General features: G+C 41.0%; 1 protein-coding gene across 9 annotated transcripts in view; it reads right to left on the reverse strand.

The window, feature by feature from the left end:
• LOC132832449 (RNA-binding protein 4B-like) overlaps positions 1-19,005 on the reverse strand; it is a 119,874-nt gene that overhangs the window by 97,852 nt on the left and 3,017 nt on the right. For all 9 annotated transcript variants that reach the window (XM_060850454.1, XM_060850457.1, XM_060850456.1 and 6 more), the window contains exons 3-4: positions 18,728-18,954; positions 13,162-13,468 (exon numbers count right to left, since the gene is read on the reverse strand). In XM_060850454.1, the coding sequence (XP_060706437.1) occupies positions 13,162-13,468; positions 18,728-18,832 (412 nt within the window). In that variant the 5' untranslated portion in view covers positions 18,833-18,954. The remainder of the gene's footprint in view (positions 1-13,161; positions 13,469-18,727; positions 18,955-19,005) is intronic.

Genomic DNA, 19,005 nt, shown 5'->3' on the forward strand with positions numbered 1-19,005 from the left:
CGCCCAGCAGAAACTGTAGCCAAATTCCTTAATCGAGGATGGCCTCAAACACCATCTTGGGTTTATGTCACTCGACATGTAACCCCACCATAATGTTGTGTTAGTAAAATATTCCTTACTGTTCTGTTTTGACACTACTCTTTTTTTATTCATTTGTGGGACTTAGGTGTTGCTGGCTGGCCAGCATTGATAGCCCATCCTCAGTCACCCTTGAGAAGGTGCAGCCCACATGCTGCGGATTGACTCACAATGCCGGTGGGGAAGGAATCCCAGGATTTTGACCCAACGACTGAGAAGGAACGGTGGTATATTTCCAAATCAGGGTGGTGAGTGGCTTGGAAGGGAACTTGCAGGTGATGGTGTTCCCAAGTACCTTCTGTCCTTGCCCTTCTAGATGGAAGTGGTCATGTGTTTGGAAGTTGCTGTCTCAGGATCTTCGGTGAATTTCTACAGTGCATCTTGTAGATAGTGTATATTGCTATCACTGAGTGCCAGTAGTGGAGGATTGAATGTTTGTAGAGGTGGTGCCAATCAAGTGGGTTGCTTTGTCATGGATGGGATCAAGCTTCTTGAGTGCTGTTTCAGGTACACCCATCCAGGCAAGTGAGAATATTCTGTCAACTCCTGTCTTGCGCGCTGTAGATGGTGGGCAGACTTTGGGGTTCAAAGTTTGGGAGAAGATTTGTAGCTCGGGTGCTCGTTGTTGTGGTTCTGTTCGCCGAGCTGGGAGTTTTTGTTGCAAACGTTTCATCCCCTTTCTAGCTGACATCCTCAGTACTTGGGAGCCTCCTGTGAAGCACTTCTGTCATGTGTCCTTCGGCATTTATAGTGGCTTGTCTCTGCCGCTTCCGGTTGCCAGTTGCTGTCTGCTGCAGTGGCCGGTATATTGGGTCCAGGTCGATGTGTTTGTTGATAGAATCAGTGGATGAGTGCCATGCCTCTAGGAATTCCCTGGCTGTTCTGTGTTTGGCTTGCTCTATAATAGTAGCGTTGTCCCAGCCGAATTCATGTTGTTCGTCATCTGTGTGTGGGGCACCAAAAACGGATACCCACGCAATTTCATCAACAGATGCCTAAGGGAAAGACAACGGAACGAGGACATGCCACAACCCAAAGGACTAGCCACACTACCATACATCAGGAGCATTTCCGAACTGACAGCCAGACTGCTGCATCCACTAGGACTCATAACAGCACACAAACCAACAGCCACTCTCAGACAACAACTCACCAGGACAAAGGACCCAATACCCAGCATGAGCAAAACCAACGTAGTGTACAAAATCCCATGCAAGGACTGCACAAAACACTACATAGGACAAACAGGAAGACAGCTAACAACCTGCATCCACGAACACCAACTAGCCACGAAACGACACGATCAGCTATCCTTAGTAGCCACACACACACGACAAACAACATGAATTCGACTGGGACAACACTCCTATTATAGCGCAAACCAAACAGAGAACAGCCAGGGAATTCCTAGAGGCATGGCACTCATCCACTGATTCTATCAACAAACACAATATACCGGCCACTGCAGCGGACAGCAACAGACAACCGGAAGCAGCAGAGACAAGCCACTATAAATGCCGAAGGAAACATGACAGAAGCGCTTCACAGGAGGCTCCCAAGCACTGAAGATATCACCTAGAAAGGGGACGAAACGTTTGCAACAAAAATTCTCAGCTCGGCGAACAGAACCACAACAGACTTTGGGGTGTCAGGTGGTGAGTATCCATAGTCTCTGACCTGCTCTTGTTGCCACTGCGTTTATGTGGTGAGTCCAATTGAGCTTCTAGTCAATGGTAACCCCAAGAATATTGTTAGTTGGTGATTCAGTGATGGTAATGCCATTGAATGTTAAGGGGCACTAGTTGGAGTGCCCCTTATTGGTGATGGTCATTGTCTGGCATTTGTATGTTACTTGCCATTTGTTGCCCAAGCCTAAATTTTTGTCCAGATCTTGTGGCATTTGAGCATAGACTACTTCAATAGCTGAGGTGTCATGAATGATTAAATTAGATTAGATTCCCTACAGTGTGAAAACAGGTCCTTCGGCCCAACAAGTCCACACCAACTCTGAAGAGCAACCCACCCCAACCCATTCTCCTACATTCACCCCTGACTAATGCATCTAACACTACAGGCAATTTAGCATGGCCAATTCACCTAACCTGCACATCTTTATACTGTGGGAGGAAACCGGTGCACTCAGAGAATGTGCAAACTCCAGACAGACAGTTGTCTGAGGTGGGAATTGAACCCGGATCCCTGATGCTGTGAGGCATCAGGGCTAACCACTGAGCCCGTGAATGGTACTGAACACTGTGCAATCATCGTCAACATCCCCACTTCTGACTTTTTGACAGTGAAAGGTCATTGATGAAGCAGCTGCAGATTATCAGACCAAGGACACTACCCTGAGGGACTCGTGCAGAGATGCCCAGGAATTGAGATGACTGACCCTCCACAAGCACAACCATCTCCCTTGTGCCAGGCATGACTCTAACTAGCGAAGTGCCCACTGAAACCCATTGATTCCAATTTTGCCAGGGCTCCTTGATGCCATACTCAGTCAAATGCAGTCTTAATGTCAAGGGCTGCCACTCTCACCTCATTACTTTGATTACTTGTTATTGCCTTTCTATCTTTATTAGTTTGTATATTTTTTTGATTACTTGTTACTTTGGTTAGACCTTTGTCATGTTATTCAAGCCAAATGGTTTGTCTCTAAAACCATCTTATTTTTGATTAATTGCTAATTGTCTCTGCCTTGAGTAATCAGTTCATAAGCCATTCCTTCACTTGTTATTCAGCTTCTGGCACTTTACTCATATTGTTTGATACATTTGATCACCTGCAAAGATTTGCTGACACTCCACTGATACTATTTGTACTTAACTATTGACACTTTTAATCACCTGGAATTGTCTTGTCATTATCTCTCTACCCACATATTCTGTGCCTCTGTGCTGCTCTCCACTTCACCTGATTAAGGAGCAACACTCCAAAAGCCTGTGATTTCAAATAAACCTGTTAGACTATAACTTGGTGTCGTGTGACTTGCTAACTTTGTGAACAATGCGGTCATGCCCATCACTGTGAGCAAACCATTGCAACCGCTGGGCACTTGTACAGCTTAGAGTGATCATTTGTTACAAAATTCTAAATACTGTGATTTATATGGGTTACATCTTTATAGAATTTCGCATTCAAGAGAACAATCATGGATTTTATAAAGATAAAAGAAAAGTACACTTCCCTGGGCTGTCATAGATACTGCATTAGTGCCAATTTAAAAAAAAGTGAAATCATCAAAATTTCATCAAAGTTAGGCTGCTCCACTAATATTTATGCACTCCTGACTCTTAAGTATCAGTCAATGATGTTCATGCTAGTGAGGTTATTTGCTCTATCACCTCACTAGTACAACCACTTTAATCTTTGCTGCAATGAAGCTGAATGATCATCAACTTTCACCATTCAATCTTCACAGAATCATAGAACCTCTAGAGTATGGAAACAGGCCATTTGGCCCAACAAGTCCACACCGATCCTCTGAAGAGCATCCCAACCAGACCCATTCCCCTATCCTATAACTTTACATTTCCCCTGACTAATGCATCTAACCTATATATTCTGGAACACTATGGGCAATTTAGCATGGCCCATTCATCTAACCTGCACATCTTTGGACTGTGAGAGGAAACCCACGCAGATATGAGGAGAATGTGCAAACTCCACACAGTCACCCAAGGTTGGAATCTGGGTCCTGGCGCGAGGAGGCAGCAGTGCTAACCACTGGGCCAACTGTGCCACAAAAAAGATGTTAGATCCTCAAAAAGGAATATCAGTTCAGAGAGGGAAGAATCAGTATGGAAACTTGCCGGCTTTAGAGTGAAATGGATGTTAGCTATTGAAGTACAATCAGCAACACCCTCCCAATTCCCCCAGTTGCTGCCACGCCACCCCCACTGACCCACACACAAAAACAAGACAATAACATCCTTATTCAATATCCCAAGTAGGATTTCAATAGCACATTCAGGTTAGCAACATTTTCACATTGTGTTTTAATATTAAAATAAAACACTATAGTGCAACATTTATTCTGATTCATTCAAATAGGGAACATGACTGAATAGAATAATTTGAACTCTGAACATCATGTTTGTAAAGTCTTGAAAAAAAGGGATGAACATACCAAGAGAAGCACATAAGAGATAACAAAACATGGATAGCACAGATTAGCAATCTTTCTTAGAACGATTGGTACAAATATCCACTCCTTGTCTAGCCACTCATTTAAAAAAAAACTTGTATACTTTGCATATACAAATTTCACTTCCTGACTTATGTTCTGAGGAAAACATTTGCTTCACCTTTTTGATGTCAGAACATGAAGTCAATTGGGTTGATTCCTGAAGAAGGGCTTATGCCCGAAACGTCAAATTTCCTGTTCCTTGGATGCTGCCTGACCTGCTGCGCTTTTCCAGCAACACATTTTCAGTTTTTGAGCCAGTCACCCATTTTATCTCAGCACCACATCACTGCACTTTCCCCACATCCTAGAATTCTCTAGCAACTTACCAACTCATCTCAGAAATGCTCAATTCGTCTATGGGGTTGAGAATCCCGAGCATCAACAGCCTTGTAAACAAGAAACTGGTCGTCATCACTTCAAATGTGAGACCCATTTTAAACAACAGCCATATGCACCAGCCAGTGGAAACAGGTTCTCAGCACCTACTCTCTAATTAATTCTTATGATATCCTATGGGTAAATCTCTCATTTTCTGAAATGATCAATCTTTGATCAATGTTAATACTTTAGGGCTCATAGTATTAGAGACAATTTGTCAGTATCCTCTCAAGCGGCTCCTTATCTAATATTTACAGAAAATCCAAGTTCACTGCACCCCCTGGTATCCATTTATTCTGCTTAAATATCCTCAAAAAAACACTATTTAATTGACTTTATTTAATCATCTAAAGATTTTCTAAATGTCCTGTTATCATGCAGTTACTAAGAGATTCTATCATTTTTCCTACTACTGATGTTAAAAAAAATCATCAGTTGCCATTTTCTCATTTCTCTTCTTAAATAATGGGATTATGTTTACAAAGACAATGCACATTACTGGAGAAACTTTACAGGTCTGAGTTGAGAGAGAAACAAAGTTAGCGTTTCAAATCGCAATGGTTTCTCTGGAACTGATTGCGGCTAGGAAATGAAGACTTCACAGATGGTCAGGGTGCTCAGAGAGAAAGTCAAATGCAGTTCTGATAGTCGTAGAGGAGATTTTATGTAGAATATGTGCAAATGGTTGCGGTCAATTGTAGAAAATGGATTGGCTATACAGAGAGTAAACACATTAAAACAAGACATGTAGTGGGGGGTGTGGAGAGGGCATAATTGACATCAAGAACAATATTAATGCTCTCAAGTTGTTGAACACAGTGTTGCTTCTTGAAGGCTGTAAAGTGCTAAAGTGGAAAATGAGGTGATGTCCTTCCAGCTTGCACAGAGCTTCACTACAGCACTGTAGCAGGCCCAAGAAAAAGATAATAGCATGACAGTAGCATGTGCACTAGAACGGCAATTAACTAGGACGGTGGAGATGCCAGTTGTGAAATCAAACTTAAATTAGGTGACCGTTTTGTAGGAGAGAACACAAGAATAACTCTGACCTTCCTGCTGCTTACCATTTCAATACACCATGTTGATCTCACGCTTGCACGTCTTAGGCTGCAAATTGTTAGTCTGAGTGGTTCAAAGAAGTTCAATATGGCAACTCATTTTCTGCTGAAGCACTTTACAGCCTTCACCCTCAGCATTCAATTTTGACTTCAACAACTTCAGAGCACAAACCATTATCCTCCATTTTGATTGAAACTCAGAGTCAGAGATGTACAGCATGGAAACAGACCCTTCGGTCCAACCCATCCATGACGACCAGATACGTCAACCCAACCTAGTGCCACCTGCCAGCAGCTGGACCATATCCCTCAAAACCATTCCTATCATATAACCATCTAGATGCCTTTTAAATGTTGCAATTTTACTAGCCTCTGGCAGCTCATTCCATACACACATCACCCTTGGCATGAAAACGTTGTCCCTTAGGTGTCTTTTATATCTTTCCCGCTCAGCCTAAACTTATGCCCTCTAGTTCTGGACACTCCCACCCCAGGGAAGAGACTTGTCTACTTATCCGATCCATGCCCCTCATGATTGTCTAAACCTCTATAAGGTCATCCCTCAGCCTCCAACGCTCCAGGGAAAACAGCCCCAGCCTATTCAACCTCTCCCAACAGCTCAAATCCTCCAACCCTGGCACATCCTTGTAAATCTTTTCTGAACCCTTTCAAGTTTCACAACATCCTTCCAATGGGAAGGAGATCAGAATTGCATGCAATATTCCAAAAGTGGCCTAACCAAAGTCCTGTACAGCCACAACATGACCTCCCAAATCCTATGCTCAATACTCTGACCAAACCACTGATCTCGCCAGTACCCATGCCCTGTTTGAATGGATTTACTCTCACTGAAGCTAACCTATTTTCTACTATTCACACCAACAATTACTACCCATTTTGTATCTACATCTTTTCTCTATCATTAGCATGCCTTGTCATTTACTCTGGGCATGCTCACCATCGAGAGAGAGAAACAGAGCCACAAGTTGTACTGGAACATTAACCCATGTTTTTCTCTCTCCGCAGATGCCACCAGACTTGCTGATTTTCTCCACCATTGTGTGTTTGTTTCATATTTCCAGCACATACAATATTTTTATTTTATTGCTCACTTGTTATCTGTTCCACTTCCTCCTCCTCCTCTGTCAACAGCTTTGGAAACATCATTTTCCAGTTCATTTTAGCATATCAAAGAGTCATATCATAGTCGAAATGGTAACTTTGCTTTTCTTTGCGTAAATTCTGCATTCTTGCTGGGGTTTAATATCTTAAATATTAAATAACAATAATAACTAACGTGGTTCATGTTTGGTATGTGACCTACCACTTGACTTGTGAAAAGGTCCCTTTGCCACCGTCCCAGGCCACGGTAATTTTGTGCTTTGCCGAATTTTTCAAAGCTTTGTTTTCTCTCTCTCTGCTCTTCTTCAAATATCTACATTTTAGTATCTATACATGCTCCCTGATCAAATATTTCTATGTTGCACTCATGGTCCCTTTTATTATTTAATAATTTGCTTTTTTCCTGCTTATATTGAAAGAAGCTACTTATGTCCAACAGCTCCCAGTTCTGACAAAAGATCCTTTATCCAATATGTCACAATTATGCAGTTGTTCCTCTCCACGTATAGGGTCTGACCTATAGGCTAGTAAAAACATTCTCTCATTTTTATAAGATGACTCCATGCTCTTCAGCACTCTAATTTCAACTACAAGAACAATATGATCAACAGAACTGAAAGGGTGTGTGGACTTATCATCAGTAACAACCAACACTTCTGCCATTTCAATATAACAAACTTGACAGATAAAACACTCACTGTCCCTGCATCCCCACAAGGCAGTTACAATTTTGTTACAGGCTTACTCCAACAAGCACAGAGACACATTGCCTGACCCTTTTATTCCGTGTTCCAGTATGGTTTTACTTATCTATTTCTCTTTCTCGATGTGTACCAACACTCAACATTCCAGTAAACCCTGCATGTGCAACTCTACAAAATAACCAGTGACTTATCAAAACAGACACTGATAGATCAACATTTCCAAGTTATTTTTCACAATATAGTCCAAACTGTCATGCCAGTCTCCACAGTTTGATTCCATTTTTTCCAGTTATGTTTCATGGAATTTAAGTGTTTATAGTACTTTTTTTCTGAGGATAAGATGGCATAAATATGCCCGGAAATTTGAACATAAAATCCAGATTGATAGTTCAGTAGAGAATTAAAGCACTACACAATTGAAGATGCAATCTTTTGGATGAGATGTTAAATGGAGGCCCAGTCTTCCCCCTCAAATGTAAATGCAAGATCCCATGACAATATTCACAGTAGTCAAAAATTCTCCTGAAAACATATGCCCTATTATCAACATTCACTTGAGTAGTTACCTAGTTACTATCCCCAATGAAATCAAGGAGGTTATCATGCATAAATTAGTTGAAGCACTGCTGACACTCCAAACAACTTAATTAGTTGTAGCGATCTTTGAAAGATCCCTGAAGGTGTCAGAGAAGTCTCAGGCTGATATCACATCATGACAATATGCAAAGACCATTTTGGGCACTGAACTCCCTACCCATTTGCACCCAGATAAATCTCCAAATTGTCCCATTGTCAAGATAAAGAAATTGTTGTTTTCACCAAGTCATTAGGAATATTTCCAACCTGGGAGAACTTGTGTCAAACATATATCTAATAAAAAAGGGCTGGACATTAACTGCACCCACTCTTGATTGATATAAATCACACAATTCAAAAGTTGTTCATAACTAGTTCGATCACCTCAGGATATGGAGTTGACAAGATGATGCACACAAATTAAAAATCACTGTTCCCATGTACTAGGAAATTAAACATTATCCAAATTAAAAGGATATTTGCAGTTTTTAAAAATTATTAAGAGAACTAAGATAATCTTTTGAAATATAATGTAAACCACAAGATGTGCAGAGATATGAACACAGTTCCTTGAGGATAATACTTCAGATTCATTGGTGAGGAGATTCAAGGGTGAGAATCATAGAGCTGTACAGCATAGAAACAGACCCTTTGGTCCAACTCATCCATACTGATTAGACATTCTAAATTAATCTAGTCCTATTGGCCAGCATTTGGTCCGTATCTTCCTAATTCTTCCTCATTATATACTCATTCAGATGCTTTTTAAAATATAATTGTATCAGCCTCCACCATTTCCTTTAACAGTCATCTCTCTTAAACACACCCTTTTTGTGAAAACCTTGTCCCTGAGGTCTCTTTTATATCTTTCCTCTCTCACCTTAAACCAATGCCCTCCAGCTTTGGACTCCCCTGCCCTGGAAAAAGACTTTGGCTATTCACCCTATCCATGCCTCTCAAGATTTTACAAACCTCTATAAAGTCACACCTGAACCTCCAAAGCTCCAGGGAAAGTAGTCCCAGCCTATTCAGCCTCTCCCTATAGCTCAAACTTTCCAATCCTGACAACATCCTTGCAAAGCTTTCCTGCATCCTTTCAGGTTTGACAACATCTTCCTCACAGCAGTGACACCAGAACTGAACACAGTATTCCAAAAGTGGCTTAACCAGTGCCCGTACAGCTGCAACATGACATCCCAACTCTTGTACTCAATGCACTGACTAATAAAGGCAAGCATACCAAATACTTTCTTCACTAACCAGTCTACTTAACTCCAACTTCAACAAAGGATAAACCTGCATCCCAAGGTCACTTTGTTCATCAACACTCTCTTGGACCCTACCATTAAGTGTATGAGTTCTGCCCTGATTTGCCTGGCCAAATTGGCCCACCTGATCAAGTCCCACTGTACTAAATAACCTTCTTCACTGTTCACTACACCACCATTTTAGTTTAAAACAGAGTGATAAGTCACTTCTGAAAAATGCATTTTTAACTTCAACTGTTAATTTACCATAGTAAAGAATTGCTTAATCTTCAATCTGAGCATTCAGTGGAACAGAGTTCCAAACTAGTTCTATCTTGTTTGGTCAGCCTTAATCCAGCACTTAAGGAAAGCACTGAATTGACTCCCTCAGAGAAGCCACACAAAGTTTGGTATGCTCTGTAAAACGAGTTGAATTGATGCAATATTTCAGGCAATTCTGAATCCGAAATTCAGTAGAACTGTTCACTCTGTACGTAACTTGCATACACTAAAATGGCTATATGAACAGTTTTAACAGACAGTAGTGTTTGAATATTCTGCAAGAATATAAAGGTGCTGTTTCAAACAGAGAATGGAATGAATTTTTTCAGTGCATCAGCTTCTTCCTTCCACAGGGAAGAGAACGACAAAGACATAATAGGTGGAGAACAGGAGTAGGGACTGCTGCTTGAAAGACTGACATTTGACCAGGTGCACAGGACTGAGGCATATGTGAATCAGAAACGACAAAGGACTGGAAGATAAATAGACTGGCAATTAAGGGTCATGAGGGCATTTGAGAAAATACAGATTGAGTAATGTGAGCTCCAGGAAGGCAAGAAACTGGGTAATGATGCTGTAGAAAGAAAGAGAATACTTGTGGGACCCAGAATTTCCTGCAGGAACAAAATCAGCAGCAACATCCTCACGAACGTAGATAGAATCAGGAGGTAATAGGTTGAGTGATATCTGGGCATAAATATTGTTTCCAATGCTGCGAAAATGAGGAACGGGAAGGATGGCAGTGAGGAGGGTTGGTGATCAGGATGGAGAGACATTAAGACTGATTGTTCTCAGTCACACAGAAGGCACCAAATGCTGGTGTTACATTGCAAGGTCCAATTTATTCAGAAGAAGCAGAAGGTCCAGCTGGAAGCTAAAGTCAATGCTTTTCAACAGTCCTTCGCTGCATATCCCAAAAGGAATTGTGTGTGTGTGTGTTTGTGGGGGTGGGGTTAATGAGAAAGTAAAATTGTTGTCACTTCTTCACTGATTTTGAAACTTTAAGGCTAATAAACAATTATTGAAAATCCACTTGTAACGTACAACACATGCTGAACCATGTTTTCCATGTGATTACAGAACAATCCTGAAATAAGCGCATGGAGTTTTGCATATTTTAAACTGACCACACAGTCTCTAAGTAACTCTAAAAACAAAGGTAACTAATATATTGTCAGTTATGTCATGCTTGAAACTGGTATACATGGCACACTGTTTATGACCAAATAAACTGGAAATTTTCATAGTAATTTCCACCCAGTGTGTCCAAATAACTTGTAAGCTGTTTCCAGCACATTTGATATGTTCGTCTAATTTTAGTATAAGTTGATATAATTTAATATAACTCAGGCCTCTTGGCATCATGGTAGCCCACAAACCCACCAACACACTAATACCGCAGCTAATGAATTGAAAGACCCTATACCATCAACAAGCAAATTTAATGTCATTTACAAAATACATTGCAAGAACTGTAACAAACACTACATTGGACAAACAGGCAGAAAACTAGCCATCAGGATAATGAACATCAACTAGCCAGAAAAAGACATGACCTACTCTCACTAGTATCCTTACATACAGATGAGGAAGGACACCACTTTGACTGTGACCACACATCCATCCTCGAACAAGCCAAAAAGAGACACGCAAGAGAATTCCGAGAAGCATGGCATTCCAACCAGAACTCTATCAACAAACACAATGACTTGGTTCCCATTTACCAAACCCAGAGAAAAAGAACAAGAAATGACATCGCCACTGGAAACCACATCACCAACCCAAGGAAACCTTAAAAAATATAGAAAGCGGGCCATGCCACCAGTACTTCATCCAAAGGCTCATTGATGATGTTACCTGGTATGGTGACGAAACATATGAAAACAAACCTTCCAGGTAAAACTACATCCAGAATATAAGTTGAGTTTGACACCCATCCAGTGAAAAAGGAGCTTTACTGCCCTTCAAACATACTAACTTTGAGTGCTTGTTTCGAATGGGATGTGAAGTGTAACATTCCACAGTAACAACATGGCCTAGTTTGATCAGACAAAATTTCCAGTTTGTACAATATGATCAGACATTAACTGAGGGGGCTTCATCACAGTTAAAATCTAACTCTGTCTCACACGACACCAAAAAACAAAATAGATCTCTGATTAAGTTCACAGTACTCCATTTAATCCGAGAAAGGTTTCCACATGTTTGTGCCAAGATAAATAATCTGTTACATTTGGATTGACAGACAGACTGAAGTGAGGATAAGTGAATCTTCATCTAAACTTAGAAAGAATCTTCAGCCATTTATACTGAGGAAACCTCAGCACCCAAGGAAAAGAACACAAGACACTTACCAATACTATCAAAATGTTGGAATTTGTTTTAATGTTCACCAATAGATAGATAAAAATGCACAACATAAAGAGGCAACAGGACCTCAAAAGGAGAAAAGGGTAACATCAAGTGTAAGTTTACTGAGATGCATGCAAAGGCAATTACTTGGTAGCAAATTCTAACCAGGGAAACAGATATTCTCATGTAAACCATACAATGGTGTCACCATTGTTTGCAAGAAATCTTCATGAAGTTTGAGCAATCTCCGTCTCAACCCTATTAAGCATGATCACACAATAAAAATAGATCTTTTTGAATACAATTCAAAGATCTGAGTGGTTGCAACATAGACAATGTAAAAAACTGTCTGACTGTTTAACTCTGCTGATTCAAAGGCCATCCGACATGAAGGTTTCTCCCCCTAGTTTTAAACTCTACTGGCTGTTCAAAAAGATCTCTCAATATTGAGTGTTCATATACACTATACCCAACCAGCAAACATTGCAAGTGCAAAGTAGCACTTCAGGGGATGAGGGGCTGACTATACGATGGCAACAATAGGGACGTAACATAATGAATTATTTGCATTATTTCAGAAATGCCACAAGCAGTTATTATAGAGTTGGAAAATCCCATGCCACTGCAGTGATATTCCTGGAGCAGTTGAGTGTAGAATGTATTTTCAGCTAGCCATACCGTTGTCAATTTGGGATAGATTGACAAACACCAAGCTTTTGGCCGATCTGGAAGTGCAACTAAAGGTAGCAAAGGTTTAACAAGCTTCCATGGAGCAAATAAAAAGAAACCAGCTCTCATGCCTATTGTTTTATTTCTCCTATATCATTGTGTGGAAAATAGCAATATGCCTACTTTGCAATCACCTAACATTAAAACTGAAATGAGGGCCTATAAGGATGGAAATTATACTATTTCTCTTTGAGGCAGCACTCCTGATAGGATTGCAGCCCTTGCAGAAATCCCTCAGTGTCACATACTGCAAGAAGATGCATTATGTTCAAAGATTCGGGACACTCAGACACTGCATAAAATGTGCTGTGATTGAGTGAACAACTTCATCACTGAAAACACTCCCATTATCTGCAGTTCTGACTCCGAATACATGCACAACCAGAGGTTTAAAAAGAACATCTCAAAGCCCTAAATGCCCCACATCAATCCAGTTATTTCACCTTTGAATTCTGTGCCATCCAGCCCCCTGATAGCCTCCATGGCATCTTCGCTTCTCTCCATGTGCACAAAGGCGTAGTCCTTAACAATATCGCATTCTAAGACGGTTCCATACTCCTCAAACTTGGCCTGCAATTCCAGACTGGTGCAGCCAGATGCAACATTACCCACGTGCAACTTCGTCGAGGACTTGGACACACTCTTGCTTGCCTCCACATTAATGGAGACACCATGCAACTTGTAGTGGTGGAGGTTCTCAATCGCCTCCTTTGCTGCTTCCCGATCCTTCATATGCACAAAGCCATAATTCTGTTCAAGGATAAGAAGATATAAAATTAGTAATATAATATTGACAGTCTTAAGACAGGCTGATTAAATCATTTCTTTTCCAACAGTGTCTCACTATGCAATTCATGTATGGTTTAACTATTCGTATCTCAATTAAGTGAAAATATAAGGAATAAATCAGAAATTTACAAAACAAAAAGTCCCATTCAAATTAACTTTCTCTAATGGCTGAAAAATAACTAACCACCATTAATCCATTCTAACACACGATCGGTAATATTGTAGGATATGGCAGATCCATTAAATGTGCGTATTAAATGCAATAAGGCTTTCTCCCATAACCATTATCTCACTAAGTTCCAGTCACTCCCAACTCACAACAAAAATATATTTTTCAACACCCAACTGATTGTTTTAAATCTATGCTCTTCACCCCATCCATGGCTTCTTTTTAAACCAGAGCCCTCAATTTCATCAATCCATGGACTCTGGAAAACCTCACCATGGTACTTAGGTATTGCAGACTCTGGAGATCTGAAATTTAAAAAAACAGTTCTGGAAAACCTCAGAAGGTCTTGAAGCATCTGTGAAGAGAGAAACTGAGTTAACATTGAGATTTTGGGAAGATTCCTGTTCTGATTTGGCTTGAAAATGAACTCTTCTTTCTATTATAGCAGATGCTCCAAGCCTCCTTAGTTTTTCCAACACTGTGGAGAGACAGTGTGTGTGTGTGTGTGTGTGTGCGTGTGCGTGTGTGTGTGTGTAAGCGAGAGAGCGAGCGAGATGGCCTTGAAATATTAATATTTGCTTCTCTTTCCACAGATAGGTCAAGCCAATTTTCTTTTCCAGCACTTTCTGCTTTTATTATAAAATAAGCAAATTTAGACAGGTAGAAACCCAGGATGAATCTGGTAACAGCTGATGATAATTGATTGCTCAGTGGAAACAACAGGGTATTTGTCAAAAAGACTGTCAACATTGAAATTAAGGGTTAAAGAGAGAAAGCCTTGAAGTTTTTAACAGCATGTAACAGGTTCTTTGGTCAATTGTGTCCTTGCCAGTCACTAAGCAACTATCTATTCGAAGCCCATTTTCTAGCACCAGTCCTGTTGCTTGTATGTTTTGATGTTTCAAGTGTACATCTAAATAGTGCTTCAATGTCTTGTGGATTTTTATTTTTACTACTGTTTTAGGTAAATAATTCCAGATATTCCCAACCTTCAGAATGAAAAATGTTTTCCTCAAATCCTCTCTAAACGTCCTTTCACCTTAACATAAAACTGTGTCCAAAGGTATTGACCAGAGGGTTTCTCCTCATTCATGCCCTCATACCTTTGCACAATTCAATTGGATTCCTCCTCAACTTTCCCTACTCCTAAGATAAACAACTCCAGCCTACCTTGTCTCTTTACATACCTGAATTGCTTCAACCCAGGCAACATCCTGCTGAATCTCCTCTACACCCTCCTTAGTGCAATCACATCCTTCCTATTGTGTGGTGACCAGAACGCCACACAGTACTCCATCTATAGCCAAAAAGAATGTTCCTTCTAGCTCCACCATAACCTCCACTCCCCTGTATTCAATGTCTAGGTTAATAAAGGCAAGCACACCAGATGCCTTTTGCTAGTTTAATTAGAGTGTTTAAGCTAAAATGGAATACAAAATTTAAAAGAGTGATAGGCAGACAAATCTGGGGCAAGAATAAAACAGTTAACGGTAGAAAATGGGACTAAGAATGCTGAAAAGACAAGCCTAAGGGGTTGAGATTTAACACACAAAGTATTCACAATCAAGTGGATAAACTAACTGTGCAAATTGGTATGAATGAGTAATTAGAATTATGGAGACATGTCTGCAGATTGACCAAGGATAGGAACTGAATAGCAGTGCTTAGGAAGAACAGACAAAAAGAAAAAGGAAGTGGGGGGTGGGGGGGAAGCATTACTGGTGAAAGAGGACATTAAGAAAACAGTGAAGGAGGATATTACTGAAGTGGAATCTGTATTGATAGAGTTCAGAAACAGCAATGGGGAGAAAATGATAGTGGAGATTGCAAACAGCAATGGAACTATTGGGGACACCATTAAACAGTAAATAGACACCAAGCAATAATTATGGGTGATCTTAGTCTAAATACAGATGGGGAAAAAAATCAATTCACTAATGATGTTGTAAAAGTGAAACTCCTGGAAATTGTATGACATGATTTTATGGTTCAGTATATTGAGTAAGCAGTTGGCCATTGTGTGATCAGAAAGGGATAATTGCCAATCTTGCTGTGTGAGGTCCCTTGGGGAAAATCAGCCACAATGTGATAAAATTCTTCATTAAGATGGGGAGTGCGATAGTTGATTCTGAGACTAGGTTCCTGATGTAAATAAAGGAAACTGTTGGTATGATGCATGAACTAGCTATGACAATGATAGGACAAAGGAAATTTGGAATGATACAGTAGTGGGCGGCACGGTGGCTAGCGCTGCTGCCTCACAGCGCCTGAGACCCGGGTTCAATTCCCGACTCAGGCGACTGACTGTGTGGAGTTTGCACGTTCTCCCCGTGTCTGCGTGGGTTTCCTCTGGGTGCTCCGGTTTCCTCCCACAGTCCAAAGATGTGCGGGTCAGGTGAATTGGCCATGCTAAATTGCCCATAGTGTTAGTTAAGGGGTAAATGTAGGGGTATGGTGGATTGTGCTTCGGCGGGTCGGTGTGGACTTGTTGGGCCGAAGGGCCTGTTTCCACACTGTAAGTCTAATCTAATCTAAAAAAACTCCCATAATCTGCAGATTCAGTTATCCATGTTTTGCCGCAGCCAGAAAATATTGCATGGAACATTTCAGAAATAATTCCAGGGGCTGCTAGGGAGGTAGGTTTTCCTTTAAATGATAGGATTCATTACTCTCTGCAATTTCGGGTATCTGCAGTAGGTCTTGGAACATATCACCCATAGATACAGGGTGACACCTGTATTAAATCCAAGGAAAGAACACACAAATGGTCAAAAAATGCAGCAGACCTGAGGATTGGAAACAGTTTAGATTTCAGCAAAGGAGGACAAAGGAATTGATTAAGTGGGGGAAAGTAAGCGTAGAGCTGAAAATGTGTTGCTGGAAAAGCGCAGCAGGTCAGGCAGCATCCAAGGAACAGGAGATTCGACGTTTCGGGCATAAGCCCTTCTTCAGGATGAATCTCCTGTTCCTTGGATGCTGCCTGACCTGCTGCGCTTTTCTAGCAACCCATTTTCAGCTCTGATCTCCAGCATCTGCAGACTTCACTTTCTCCTCAGAAAGTAAGCGTAATGAGTAAGATTGGAAGGAACATACAAACTCATTGGAAAAGCTTGATAGGTCTGTGAAGAGAAAAAAAGATTAGTGAAGACAAATGCATGTCTCTTACAATTAGAAACAGGAGAAGTGATAATGGAGAACAAAGAGATTGCAGATCAACTAGATATACATTTTGGTTTTATCTTCACAAAGGCAGTCACAATAACCTCTCAAAAATGTTGGTCAACACAGTGTAGTGAGAGAGGGGAATCAATGGCATTCAGTCTTAGTAGGGAAATGGTGTTGTGTAATTAATGGGATTAAAAGTCGATAAATACCAATGGCGCGATTATTCAAATCCCAGAATATTTAAGGAAATGGTCTTAGAAACAGTGGATGGTGGTCATCTTTCAGGATTTTACATATTCTGGAACAGTCCCTATATCTTGAAGGTAGCTAATGTAACCTCATTATTTTAACAAAAGGCAGTAGCAAAGAAAAATGGAATCCTAGGCAAGTTAGTCTGATATTAGAGAAAGGAAAAATGCTAGAGTCCACTATAAAAGATTTATTGGCAGAACACTGGGAAAACAGTAAAAGTACTGGACAAAGTCAGCATGCATTTATGACAAGGAAATTATGCATTACAAATCTACTGGAAACAAAGAGTTCGAATGGCTTATTTTCTGAGAGACAGGCAGTGATGACCGAGGTGAGGGGAGGACCACAGGGATCAGTGTTTGAACCCAACTATTCATAATACATAAACAATTTAGATAATGGAACTAAATGTAACATCTGCTAGTTTGCAGACACTGAAGGCTGAAGAGGTGGGTGATACAGAGATGGTTTAGTGTGACTCGGACAAGTCGAGTGAATGGTCAAATGTATGGGCATATGAAGTATAAGTGGATAAATGTGAGGTTATCCACTCTGGTAGGAGAACAGAGGAAGGAATCTTAATCAACTGGGCCAATGGACCAAGATGAGATAGATGCAATTTAATTTTGATGAATGCAAGATGTCGCATTTGCTAGAAAATAGGACAGAAATTACACAGAGTGGTAGGAGAACATTGTCGAACACAGAGATCGAGGGACTCAGGTACATCTTTCCTTGAAATCAGTCATCACAGGAAGACAGGGTGGTGAAGAAGGTGTTTGTTATGCTTGTCTTCATTGGTCAGAAAATGGAGTATAGGAGTTGGGATGTCAGGTTACAGCTAAACAGACATTGAGGCCACTTTTGCAGTACAGTCTACAGTTCTGGTCACCCTTCTTTATATTAAATTTGAAAGGGTGCAGAAAAGATTTATAATGATGTTGCTGGGACTGGAGGGTTTGAGTCATAAGGAGAGGCTGGATAAGCTGGGACGGTTTTCCCTGGACCACAGGAGATTGAGGGGTGACCCTACAGAAGTTCTTAAGATCATGAGGGAAAAGATAAACAGCTGAGGTCTCTTCCCAAGAGTAATGTGCATAGCCAACCATCTTCAGCTGCTTCATCAATGACCCTCGCTGCATCATAATTTTACAGAGACGTCCAGCAGCTGAGATGACTGATCTCTAGCAACCATGACCATCTTCCTATGTGCCAATGATGATTTCAAGTAGTGAAGAACTCCCTACCCTGCATTGACTCCAGTTTTGCTTGGGCTCTTTGATGTCAAATACTCTGTCAAATACGCCCTTGAAGTCAAGGGCTGTCACTCTCACCCAACCTCTGGAATTCAGTTCCTTCATTCATGTTTGGACCATACGGGTGGGACAACGAGGAGATAATGGGGTGGGGGTATAGAGATGGGAGGCTTGTGGGGAGGATAGAAAGGGATGAGAGACGGGAAATGGGATGGGATAAACAGAGGAGGGTGGTGGGATACTGGAATAGGCAACTGGAGATGTTTGTAGAGTGGGTGTACGGGCAGGGGAGAGTGAAATTGAACCCCAACTCCCGAAAACCACACCCCACGTGACCACATTAACCGAGACCCCCCCGCCCTCCCCTTACTCCCTCACCTTGATCAGGTCGCACTCGCTCACGGTGCCGTACTTCTCGAACAAGGCCCGGATCTCATCGGCGGTGGTTGGCCGTGGTAGATTACCCACGAAAATCTTCACCATTTTTCTTTATTTTTTTCTTCTTCTTCTTCCCGCCGTACCCGTTTCCCCCGTATTGTTTTTTTAAAAAAATCAACCGCAAAAGGAACGTCAACACGACCAGAGAGAAGAACGGAGCGGGCGTACTGAGAGAAGAGAGAAAAAAAACAAAAAGCGATTAAAAAGACGAAACACAC

The sequence above is a fragment of the Hemiscyllium ocellatum genome, chromosome 35 (assembly GCF_020745735.1).
Source record: "Hemiscyllium ocellatum isolate sHemOce1 chromosome 35, sHemOce1.pat.X.cur, whole genome shotgun sequence".
NCBI lineage: Eukaryota > Metazoa > Chordata > Chondrichthyes > Orectolobiformes > Hemiscylliidae > Hemiscyllium > Hemiscyllium ocellatum.